At 32.9% G+C, this 12,741-nt stretch overlaps 1 protein-coding gene across 1 annotated transcript in view; it reads left to right on the top strand.

Moving 5' to 3' along the window:
• LOC106462897 (neural-cadherin-like) overlaps nucleotides 1–12,741 on the top strand; it is an 84,035-nt gene that overhangs the window by 26,767 nt on the left and 44,527 nt on the right. The window contains exons 3-6 of the mRNA XM_022390587.1: nucleotides 6,262–6,635; nucleotides 7,128–7,358; nucleotides 10,179–10,438; nucleotides 11,249–11,508. Of these exons, the coding sequence (XP_022246295.1) occupies nucleotides 6,262–6,635; nucleotides 7,128–7,358; nucleotides 10,179–10,438; nucleotides 11,249–11,508 (1,125 nt within the window). The remainder of the gene's footprint in view (nucleotides 1–6,261; nucleotides 6,636–7,127; nucleotides 7,359–10,178; nucleotides 10,439–11,248; nucleotides 11,509–12,741) is intronic.

Below are 12,741 nucleotides of genomic sequence, written 5' to 3'. Positions count from 1 at the left end.
CAAGGGAAGCATGTTGCTACTGAAAAACACATTTATTAGAATATAACAAGAAAAATCAAGTTTAAATATTTGCCTGCAAACTCTAAACAAAGAAGATGAGAACACATACATAAGGTTATAATAAAATCATCACTTCCGCATAAAAAACAAAAAAAAAACATTCAGTTTGGCTGAGTATAATTACGAAATAAAATGTTAGGTAATATGTTGATTTTCTGCATGCAGAGGTTGGACAACAGTTAAACCAAACAACCTATAATACTGATCTATAGCTGGTAATCCACCAAGCTCCCGAGAAAACGCTATATTATTGGACAGTTTGGCAACAGTAAGCTGAACGAATTATACAAGATTTTAAAGTATTTGCTGATATTCTATGGAAGTTTTCAACACTTTTCTAAGTACTACAAAAGCTTCATAATTATATCATAATTTTGTGTTCTTTATAACAATTCATATCACTGATAGGAGCTTAAAACGATTGGACAACTTATTAGACATATAACTAATGATAACATTAACCAACCTAAGACGTCTCGATATTTTGTTAGAACTGGGACTATTGCGGTTTAAAGTAGCTAGATCCTTATTATATCTGAGACTATTAGACACAGTCTCTTAGTTCAAAACAACTAAACCTGAGACTACTGACTAGAATATCCAGCTCATGTTCACAAGGCACGTTGTGTGATCTTAGCAATATCTAGTGGCCCCACTGAGCAAATATTTTTTTAAAGTTAGCATTCAGACCAAGATAGAGGTAAACATGTACATGAATACCACTGTGAGAAAATAATGAATATTTCATTGAAAATTACCCTAGCACATAATCTTGGCATATGTTACTATAAACTTGAACAAGGAAGCACATTATACTAAGAATTATATTGATGTGCAACATACTACATGTTTCGACAGAACATTGGTCTGTATTCTTCAGACCAATGTTCTGTCAAAACATGTAGCATGTTACATCGTCAATGAAATATTTCCTTATGCTTATAAATCGTTGTTTGCCAACCTACTATTATGTTACTATATATAAATTTAAAAACACAAGTTTTTTGCTCCTAAGGCAAAAATTACAAAACAGTACCAGAGTTTCAAACTAATAAGTAAGTTAGTGACTTTAATTACGGTTGTTTATGTAAGTTCAACTTAATTCTCAATATATAGAAATGTTTTAAGTTAGGGATTAATGTACTTTATTTTCAATTAAGAATGACCATATTAATCTAAATACTTTCTGTATTTTATTTTAAATTTAATTTATATTGTACAATTTTTTGTAGTTTACCTTTGAAATATTATTTAAGTGATAAGATTCCTTTTAATTCTATGGAAATATTCCAAGTATCTCATTATTTTAGAAAGGAATCTCTATTTACTCGTTAATGAGCTAGTATTAACCAAATAAGAGCATTGACAATTTCAGCCGTATAAATATGTATATCATGAATCACGGTAGTGGTTCATAATAGGGATCGCCCATGTGTTATTCTTTATTATTATTTAATATTGTTCCGCCTGCCTACAGCAAAAATGGCTGTGAGTATTGTAATATAAACTGGGCAATTTTACTAAATGCATCATTTCACATTGTGTAGGATGGTTTTTAAGTTTATTTGACTATCTAGCAAATAACAGCAGCTGTATAACTGTTAAATACCCAATCGTTTTAATGTAGACTGTGGTTTATATGGAGCCTTATAATCTACTACATGCATACGTATATAACTGCGTGCATGCCGTGATGGTATTTAATTTTCATATGGAAGGTATGCCACATGTACCATAGTGATTATTAACTTATTGTTGCAACTGTATTGATGTTACGTATCATTTGTTTATGTATAAGGGTTCCTGCCCTATCGGACGTCTAATACATTATACAAACGTTTAAGCTGTCTCCCACAACAGAAATCTTCAAATTGTAGTTTAAAAGATAGCACCAAGCTCAGTTTCGAGCATCGAATCGACATTCACGGTGATGACTGATGGTAAGTGTCGAATTATAGCCAACACTACGTGATTGGGAACTTAATAGATACTATGCCCCCCAGTGGCACAGTGGTATCTCTGCGGACTTATACTGCTAGAAACCGGGTTTCGATACTCGTAGTGGGCAGAGCACAGATAGCCCTTTGTGTAGCTTTGTGCTTAATAACAAACAAACAAATTTATAGATACTACAAGATAGAGTAGCCATTCTTGAAGCTGACTATAAGGAATAGCAAGAAAGTTGGGCAGAAGTAGCTATGTATACAGTAGTAACGGCCCACCAGAGTTTAGGGTCATCATAGTGGAAGAGGGTCGTAAAAGTGTCACGATCCAAACTCGATCAAAAATAGAGGTGGAAAGGTATATTAATATAATCAATTCATAATTATTAATTAACACGTTTTCGACTTTGTAAAGTGTGCATAATGTCACTCTAAGAAAAAATCTGGCAAGCTGCAGCATCATGTCTAAAAGCTGTAATATTGAGGAGAGTCAAAATAGGGATTTGTAGTTTGAGGAATTAATGTCAGCGCTATGTTTCAAGCCTTAAGCTTGTTTGTTTGCTTTTTTTTGACGATTGAATTTTCACTTTAAACTACCTATCTTGTTTCTGTATTTTTTTGAAGATCCCTATTCTCCCTTTTTAAAATTAATAGTTTTAATAATATTGTATATTTTGGAGTTAATACCATTTTCTCGTTTATCAGAGAACTCACTAGACACGAATCAATCATATATTTATTCATTGTATTTTTATTTTGTATTTTTGGTAAAAGTACTAATACTACCTGCCGCCGTCCCTAATTTTAAACAACTAACCAGAGCGGAGGCAGCTAGCCAACAGCACCCTGTCACCTAACATCCATCCTAAGCGACTGACTGTCACTCTTATAATGCTCCCACAGCTTAAAGTGCGGATAATATTTTGTGGTATCGTAAGGATTCAAATCTGTCTCGCCATTTCCAAAATCCAGAGTTCTACAACAGGACCTATCCACCTCCTATATTGAAATTTAATAACATCCATAATTGTCATCTGGCGTAATTCTAACTTAATCTCCCAAGGAGTTAACTACTAAACGCAAGGGTTAATAACATCTTATGAACATTACCCGATACTCATAAATCAGTAGACGTTAATACAATAAACATTTCAGGACTAAAAATATATAGAGAAATGGGTTCATAACACTTTATGCACTTTTACTTACCTTAATAAATTATGTTATTAATGACATAAAATCGTAAAAAAATTAACTATTACGAGACAAAATAATAAGAGCTGTATGCTCCCTCCAGCCTCTAAATTTCCATCAAGCACAAATATAATACAAGTTTGCCTTGATTACACCTGTGTAAAAGGATTGAAATATGCTGTCCTCTGTATGAACTGACCAATCATCTGTTGTTGCCATAAAACACATTTTCTAATATCCAAACAAACTGTCACTCCCTGGTGGTATACCTTATAGGGGATCCAATGCCTTAAAATGTATTAATTAATTAGTTAAATATATTTCAGTAGTGTGTTGTTACCTAATACAAGCTTTCGAACTTGATAAAAATAATCTGATATTCTCATAACTCGTTACTAAATCGAACTTCTCATACGTAAACCAGGTCTGGCATGGCGCTCGATTCGCAATCTGAGGATCACGGATTTGAATCCTCATCACACCGGACATGCTCGTCCTTTCAGCCTTGAGGGGCGTTATAATGTGACTGATAATGCCACTATTCGTTGGTGAAATATTAATGCAAGAGTTGGCAGTGAGTGATGTTTTCTAGCTGCCTTCCCTCTAATCTGTCACTACTAAATTAGGAATAGCTAGTAAAGATAGTCCTCGTGTAGCTTTATGCAAAATTCAAACCATAAGCAATCTAACAAGTTTCAAAACCTGAATGTTACTGTTACTAACTTTTGTTATAAGTATAAAATATAGCGATTTTAGGTGCCAAAGCTACTTTAATTACCAAGTCCTCATAACCAGGATTAGCAGACATGTCTTTCTCTGCATATGTTAAATGCTCATATAATGATATTCATACGTAACTAAATAACTGAAGCTCAACCTTTAAATTGTTGTGTCTTTACGCACCTGCCATTTTTATATGTAGACCTCAGCAATTAATCGTATTTGAAAAACACTTATACATTTAACACAAACGCCTCAAAACCTAATAAGTTTACAACTGTAGCTATTTTACGCGAAGCTAGAAATATATTATTTGTAATCCAACTAGTAAAGTCTCTGATATTTCTCGTTAGCGTTGTATGTATCTGACTGAAATTGGTTTATATTGTTAGTACTGTGAGTTTTAATAAGATGTTCTGTCATCTTAAAATGTGTCTACATATTTTGTTCTGTAGTCTTCAAACGAAGAAGGTATTCAACCATCTAAATTTGGTTATTGTCACTACTCTCAGGTTTAACAAGGTGTCTAGATATCCTATGTTGAATAGTGTGTTCCGTATTCTTTAATCTAAGAAGGTGTTCAGCCATTTTATGTTTGTTATTGTTTCTATTACTCTCAGGTCTAACAAGGTTTCCTTCGTATATATATGTACATACACATACAGAACCACGAAGAAGTGTTTTCAATATTAATACTGCATCGAAAATCAATCAAATTATTGCGTAGATTTACCACACAGTTATAGCGTAAATTATACTATAATAAAAAAACTCGTACAAAGTCCACTAGCCGTTAAATAATTTAGTTACAATTCCTCTAAAATGAGGTTCCACTAATAGTAATATAAGATTAACCAGTGCAAACTAAATCATGAACCTTCTTGATTGAAATCTGACAAAATGAGTACTAGCGTGATATATATATATATATATAATTATAAGGAATACATCAAGATACTATAAGGTTGAGTTACGAGCTTAACTTTGTCGTCTTCTTGTTGTTTTCTAATTTATATATTTTAGCTGACATGATCTCATATGCAACAACACTACATACGCTAGCAAAGATTGCCAAAATATTTTCAGAGATGAAACTGTAAGATTTTTAAATTAATTAGAAGCAACTGTTCGTATTTTAAGAAACCCGTTATTGAGTTCAATTAATTTTTTAGCGCTACTACTACTCAAACAACCCCACATAAAAGGCTTATAACTCCGATCCAAAACTAATCTACAACACCGTGTTCCGATGTTGATGTTACTTTCTTATGACTTTCTTAATCTATGAAGTTTACTCAAACATACTGATACTATGTTTTAATAGCGCTACTCATGTTCAGATGTGACATTCTTCAGTAGATTCAAGTCTATTCAAGTTTAACGTAGATCACTAAAATAGGTGGATCTTAGAGGTTTTATCTTTTTTTTTCAATAGAACAAACCATACGAGTTTCAGATATTAATGTCGTTGGAAGTAACCAACAATCTTACAATCTTTAATTTCGTTAGATAACAGGAATAAAACTTTCGAGTTAAAAGATACTAATTTGTGTTTTTTTTATTGGTTATTAAATACAAAACTACAAATTGGGTATCCGTATTGGGGTATTCAGATATTGAACCCCGATTTTTAGCGTTATAAGACTTCAGACTTAACGCTGAGCCATCGAGGGAACTAGTCTATAAGATTTATATTTCAAACTTAAACTTTCCTATACAGTAGCAAACTAGTGGTATTATTGGCATACCGTTACACGTGAAAATATTAATTAATTATATTTTATATGTATAAACTCATAAATACTGTTTCGTTACAAATTCATCATTAGAGATCTAGTTATTAAGAATTTCGACTACATTTAACAAATTATCTATTTTACAAAATATACAAACATATTCTATATGCCTTTTATTATTTACACCCCCACTGTAAATAAGAAAGTATAATTTAACATTTAAAAAATATGCTTATAAATCAAGGTATATAGATAAAGATTCTTACGAATGACTATAAAATTGCGACACTTACGCAGCATTTGCGAGTACAAGAGGCATGTCACGATTTAAGCCTAATTTATGATTGCTGATATGCGGTCCCTTTTTTATTTCTTACTTTAATAATGCAGAAATATGTCCTAAATAAGTCGTATTAGCAATAAATACCTGTGATCGAATGCCTTCAAAAATTTGTTGTATTTTATCGTTTCATTAAAAAAGAAAAACATTTACTATCTTAACTGTAGCAAGATGAATACTTGAACTACATTAACTGTTGCAAGATAAATACTTGAACTACCTTAACTGTAGCAAGACAAATACTTGAACACATTCTTTATCATTTCAGATTGGTCTGTGTTAATGCTATAACCTTCTTTTTTTACACACATCTACAGGTCACAGCTACGGACGGAGACCGGGACCGTCCACAAGACATTGTTTACTTTTTAACAGGACAAGGAACTGATGAAATAGATCCAGCACAACATAAATTTGCAATAAATAGCTCATCAGGTGAAATTTACGCCCTTAAACCCCTTGATCGTGATAGACCTCGCGGCCGCTCATATTGGCGCTTTACTGTCTTTGCTGAAGATGAAGGAGGGCATGGTCTGGTTGGATATGCAGATGTACTTGTTAATCTCAAAGATATCAATGACAACCCACCCTTCTTTCCTTCTGCTCTTTACATTGGTAACGTAACAGAAGACGGACCAGCAGGTACAGTGAAGTAACTTTCTAAAGATTGTATACAGTTTTGTACTGTCATTATATATATATATATATATATATACTTTTGTCATCCACACACCCCTTTAATAAATGTGATTTCTTGCGCGCCCTCCCCCCATCTTTTTTTAAATGAGTGAGACAATGAGTTAAGTAATGAGACGTAATACAGATTAAGATACTGTATGTGTTATAGTAATTATTTATTGTTTTCATTAATAAAAATATATTAAAACGCTCAATTTTGCATTATTGCACTTTTGACTATACCCTAATCGCTCGCTTCCCCAAGAGATAATTTGCGCCTCCCTAGAGGGGTGCTCCACACTTTGGGAAACGCCGGCCTAAGGTTTTAAAATGCTTAGCATTATTAAACTGTGATGATAGAGAAGCACGAATTTTCACTTCAGATCATGAACAGTTTTCTGAACATGCTAGAAAAACATATAAAATTTATTAGTCCTTTTTTTTTCAATTTCTTAGGTATGACGGTGATGACTATGACAGCAACGGATTATGACGACGCGGAAGAAGGCGAAAATGCTAAACTAACCTACTCTATTGAACAGAATCCAGTTAATGAAAGGGGAGAATTGATCTTTACTATCGATAAAGACACAGGAGTTATTTCTACAGCAGTATGCTGCCTTGACAGAGAGACTAATCCGGAGTATACCATCAAGGTTGTTGCTACGGATGGAGGAAGACTTTCTGGTAATTTAACGAAAAAATCATCACCGCTAGAAACAGGGTTTCGATACCCGAGGTGGGCAGAGCACAGATAGCCCGTTGTCTAGCCTTGTTCTTAATTCCAAACAATCATTTATAGGATATATATACTTCTCTTTGTGGCGTCACCTAGGGAGTTTTTTTTTAACCAAAATTATATTCCATGTATCTGAGTTATGTAATATCACTGTTACCTGTTAAATTGAATTCAGTTAATGTTCTGCTACGATACTAGGATTTTATATTAAATGTTTAAGGGAATTGAATAACATTGAAACTATTTCTTTAGCTTTATTTCTTTCTCACCTTAAATAAGAGTAAATCGCAACGTACTTTTCTTTGAAACAGACAAGTTGCAATCCGACTGTAAAAATAAACCAGCATAAAGATATGGAGCTAACCCATATTAAATGGTGTTCCATTAAATCATTAGTTGTTTCGGTATCGTTACTACGATAGACTCCTTTCTTTTCTAAAGGTGAATGTTTCATTTATAAATCAACATTTATTCCAGTGGAGTTGATAAAACGTCTGTAAGAAATCGCGTTGTTTCTTAGAAAATATATTTAAATTAATTATATGAATTAATTAATTATACTTAAATAACTACAAATATTACTTATACTGCTTCAGCATTGTTTCTCTAATGTTGAAAAGATAACTAGACAAGTTACTAACATTGTGTTTAGTAGCATTGGTAACAACACCTAGAAACATAACTCACACCGTCTTCCAGATGTTTTTGTTCGAATTCCCGTCACACCAAACACGCTCGCCCATTTAGCCGTGGGGGCGTTATAATGTGACGGTCAATCCCACTATTTTGTTGGTAAAAGAGTAGCCCAAGAGTTGGCGGTGGGTGGTGATGACTAGCTGCCTTTCTTCTAGTCATACACTGCTAAATTAGGGACGGCTGGCGCAGATAGCCCTCGTGTAGCTTTGCGCGAAATTCAAAAACATACCATGAATTAAGTAGTTTATGGTGTTTGTAATTGTTCGTTTAAAGTTATTTATTGCCATATTGTTGTTATTATGCATTATTAACAATTAAAGTTTTGGTGGTTTTTATTAAGCAACATTGAAGATTCTACTGCTTTATGTCAATGTATATTTTAAGCTTTACAAAAGAAGCAATAATATTACTCGGCAAGACAAGTACACCTGTGAAGTAATTAAGATTCACTTATTTGCTGGACGTTTAAGTAAAAAGTGTATCTGGATCAGTTTGTAAATCCTAATTTAATTGAACTTTATGAAGACATCTGTCATTAGTATTTATTTTGTAACCAAGTTATGTCTTAACCATTTCTGAAACTTTATTGGCAAATAACAAAACTCAATAGGTGTTTAGTGAAAAATATGTAATATTTCATCGTAATATATATATATATATATTTATAAAGTTCATTTTTAACAGACTTAGAAATTCATTGAATAGTATAATGGAAAATGTAAAGTATAAAAAATATAAGTTTTTACTACGAGTTCAAACTAAATAAATGATAGAAATGTGAACCTTTTACTTTTATAAATGTTTAAATTTGCAATCAGATTAATTAGTCTTAATTTTGAATATATTTTATGTTAAGTTATTTTCAAATGGGTTATTATAATATAAATCACGGATATATAATTATAAAAGCGTTTGGATGTACAGATTAGCTTAAAAGTAACAGATGCAAGAGCATGCATGGGAGAAATTACTTTGTGAAGCAGTACCTATCTTTCATAACATGCTGTAAACACACATATGACTAAGTCAGCTCAAAGAGAATTGTTTCGTTGTGAGAATTGTTTTTGGCATCGTCCTGTGCTCATTGACAAAAACATATTACATTTATGATACCTCAGATGCGTATTATTTTTGGGCTACCCTTTAATTTACTGCAATCAATCCTATGTTGTTTATAAAGAATGATACAAATACATTCCAACTCCTGTCAAGATGTAATAGATAGAATTAGCTAACTTGCTGTTATTAATATCACCCCTAAAAATTTTGTTGTACATTAGAGACACATTTAATATCTCAAATATTAATTTGGTCTTAAATTAAATTAATTATTCTGGGTTGAGTAAAATCTGTTACATTAGAATCTAAAACCGGAACACAGACTCTTTCTATTCATTTTTTTAACATTCTTTTACAATACCTAACATGAAACAAAAGCTACAGATGGAATAGATAAATAGCAAGATCAACAATAGAAATTGTAGTTTGGAAATTTTACTTGCTTCTTTTTAGGATAAAAGGGACACTTCAACATTAATTTTAGGAAATAAAAATGTACAGTTTATTAAACGTACTCTAAGATGACGCTACTGCTATGTAGGTTACCATTGGGTTTGGTTTAGTTTGAATTTCGCGTGAAGCTACACGAGGGCTATCTGCGCTAGCCGTCCATAATTTAGCAGTGATAGACTAGAGGGAAGGCGGCTAGTCAACACCACCCACCGCCAACTCTTGGATGAAGTTGGGACGGTATCTTTTAGAAACTGCATGACCTTGAATCAAAACCCTTACATTAGAAAAGAACTTTGTAAAAGTTACTTGTTCTCGGTGCAAAATACATAGGTTGGAAAGAAATGCCCGGATTGGAAGAAGACTTGTAGAAGATGCTTGATTTTGGGCGGTATCTGAAACTAGATATATTCGACTGTATTTCTAAATCAACAGCTTCTAACCAATTAATAAACAATTACAAGAACACGACTACAATTTAATAAATTGTCACATGTTGTTTATTTTATTTAAATTTTTATAAAGTACAAAATCTTATGCACATAGTTTTTTTCCTAATACAGGAACTGGTACGGCTACCATTAAGGTTAAAGACATCAACGACATGCCCCCAAGATTCACTAAAAATGTTTGGAACGTGGAGGTGGACGAGACTGATGGAGGGGACATTCCTCACGAATCTATTCTTGTTGTATCCGTCAATGATAAAGATCTTTTGGATACAAACCGGTTTAGTTATGAGGTTCTCCAGTCCGCTTATGGTTCTGACAAATTCACAATGCTCACAAATCCAGACGGAACTGGATCTTTGAAGATCACCAAGGTGCATGTGTTTCTTGTTTCTAAAAAATCAAGTCTAATAAGTAAAGTTTACTTTTAATTCACGTAACGTTTTTGTTTCTCGCGTAATAAAACGTTCAGTAGAATAGTAACTAACTAATGTCTGATCTATTTGTCCCTCAGGTATAAACAATTTTGTTGTTGTAAAAGTAGATCCATACATCTATTTCATAAACTGGTCTCGATAACATATTAAAACATTTAGGTTTTAGTTGGTGAAGTTCAGAGTTGATTATTTTTGACAAATCACTTACCTTCTTTTCAACAGTCTTTTGACAAAGATATTAAATTAAATCTTTGCAGGATAAAACTTACACTGAACTAACAGGTCGTTAACGTTTTTATTTATTACTTAGAATCTGTTTGAATTCGCACAGACAATGTCACTTACATACTTCAAACAGTTTAGCTGGAAGGTGTAAACAAACGATTAAAATCATAAAACTGTAGTCCTAGATTATCTCAAGACAACTTATATGAGTGTTCTAGAGACAAAATTAAGATAAACATCTTTATCAGAAGATCTGAAAAAAGACTTAATATAAAACTCGAAATATCCATAAAAATAAATAAATAAGAACTAAAAAACAATCATAAGTACCAGCAAACGAATTTACTTGAAAAGCTAAATGAAATCTAAGTTCAATACGCAGACAAAAATGAAAGAGAATTAAATATTTTGATTGATTTATTTACGCTTACTTGTTATTTTTAAAGTATTCCTACGATTATACTGTTTTTTATATGTCTCTCTCAAACAACATAAAATTAAAACAAGCACACATATCCTTAGCCCCTCGATTATGAAGATCCCAATCAAAGATTCGGCTTCAACATCACTATCCAAGTGAGTGACGACGGAGGACAGTCAAAAGATCCACGGCACATTGACCGAGCCAAAATCGAAGTGCGTATCCGAGATATCAACGATAACCCTCCTAAATTCTTGAAAGAAAACAAAAATGCCTTAATTCCGGAAGATGCAGAAATAGAGACGAGTGTGGCAAATTTTACAGCGGTGGATCCGGAAAAAGGGGGTTCTTCAAAAGTGAGGTAAATTATTAATACAGAAGAAACAAAAATTATCATTACGATTCGTCTATCATTTCCTAGTATTGTCTTACAAAAATGTTTACAAGTTATTTTTATTTTTTAATGTATTTAAGAATATTAGGTAGATATAAACCCTCTCCCCCCCCCAAAACAAATATAATATGGAAGAATATACAAACAATACTGAGGATTAATCGCACTTTACAAGCAGGCTGTTCCAAGTCTCGTGCTGCCTTGGAACTACTTTCTTCATTGTCAACTGTACACACTTTTGTAACCATAATTACTCACTGTAGTCCAACACAGCAACTTTCTTTGTAACAAGCTTAAGCAAAGAACGTAGAACCACACATTTCACAGGACCACCACTTTGTAAGGATGTCAGCTTCCAAGACCACGTAACTACGTTAAGGGACTTGACTATATATAGTCTAATTGAATTACTATGATTCCAATTTATTCAGCCATCTTTAACAGAAAAAAATCAGTTGATTCTGAAATATAGCTGGAACCTTGTGAACGTTTGGCTTCTGGACTTTTGTTAGCTGCAAATCCTTGTTTATTATGTTATTGATAGTACTAGTAAATATGCCCAGCTTTGTCGCAATGGCTCTTCTTGATGTACGGTTATCTTCCTATTCATAGCCTTAACATTGTGAGTGAGGACATTGCACCGGATTGGCTTAGAATGTGGTAATGGAGCTGTCATTTCCTTAAACAATGTTATGTAAATTTGTTACCTTCATGGAGAACACTGAAGATTCTTCTTTTCAGATATTGTGTTATTTTGCTCTGTATTATTAAATAATATTGCTATACGAATATCCTTGCTTGAAAAATTCTCCAGCCCTAAATTTATTCGTTGCGACACTGCATTGTCAAATGGTAGAGAATTCGCCGTGAACCAGAGATATAGGCGCCACAGCTTGCATCTGCATCACATAGCACTGCATTAATACATGCAAACTGTTCTCATAAGGTATGGTTAACCCTAAATATCATTGTACACACGTTAAATTATATGCAGAGAAACAGGAGGAGGGGAAGCTTATAGGTCAGTTGATACATGCACATCATCGTCAAATCCCCTCTTCATAATTTAACAATGTTTCGCGTAAAAATTCCTAACAGGCAAAGTTAAATGGAAATTTCCTATAATTTTCTTGATAATTTCGGTTTAGCAAAGTTTTTGTAAAGTTAGTTTTCTTTTTCTTAAATTGTTATCTAATGTTG

Source organism: Limulus polyphemus, unplaced genomic scaffold (assembly GCF_000517525.1).
Source record: "Limulus polyphemus unplaced genomic scaffold, Limulus_polyphemus-2.1.2 Scaffold49, whole genome shotgun sequence".
NCBI classification, from domain to species: Eukaryota; Metazoa; Arthropoda; class Merostomata; order Xiphosura; family Limulidae; genus Limulus; species Limulus polyphemus.
Note: the sequence above shows the minus strand (reverse complement) of the source record. Positions and strands in the feature narration are given on the sequence as shown.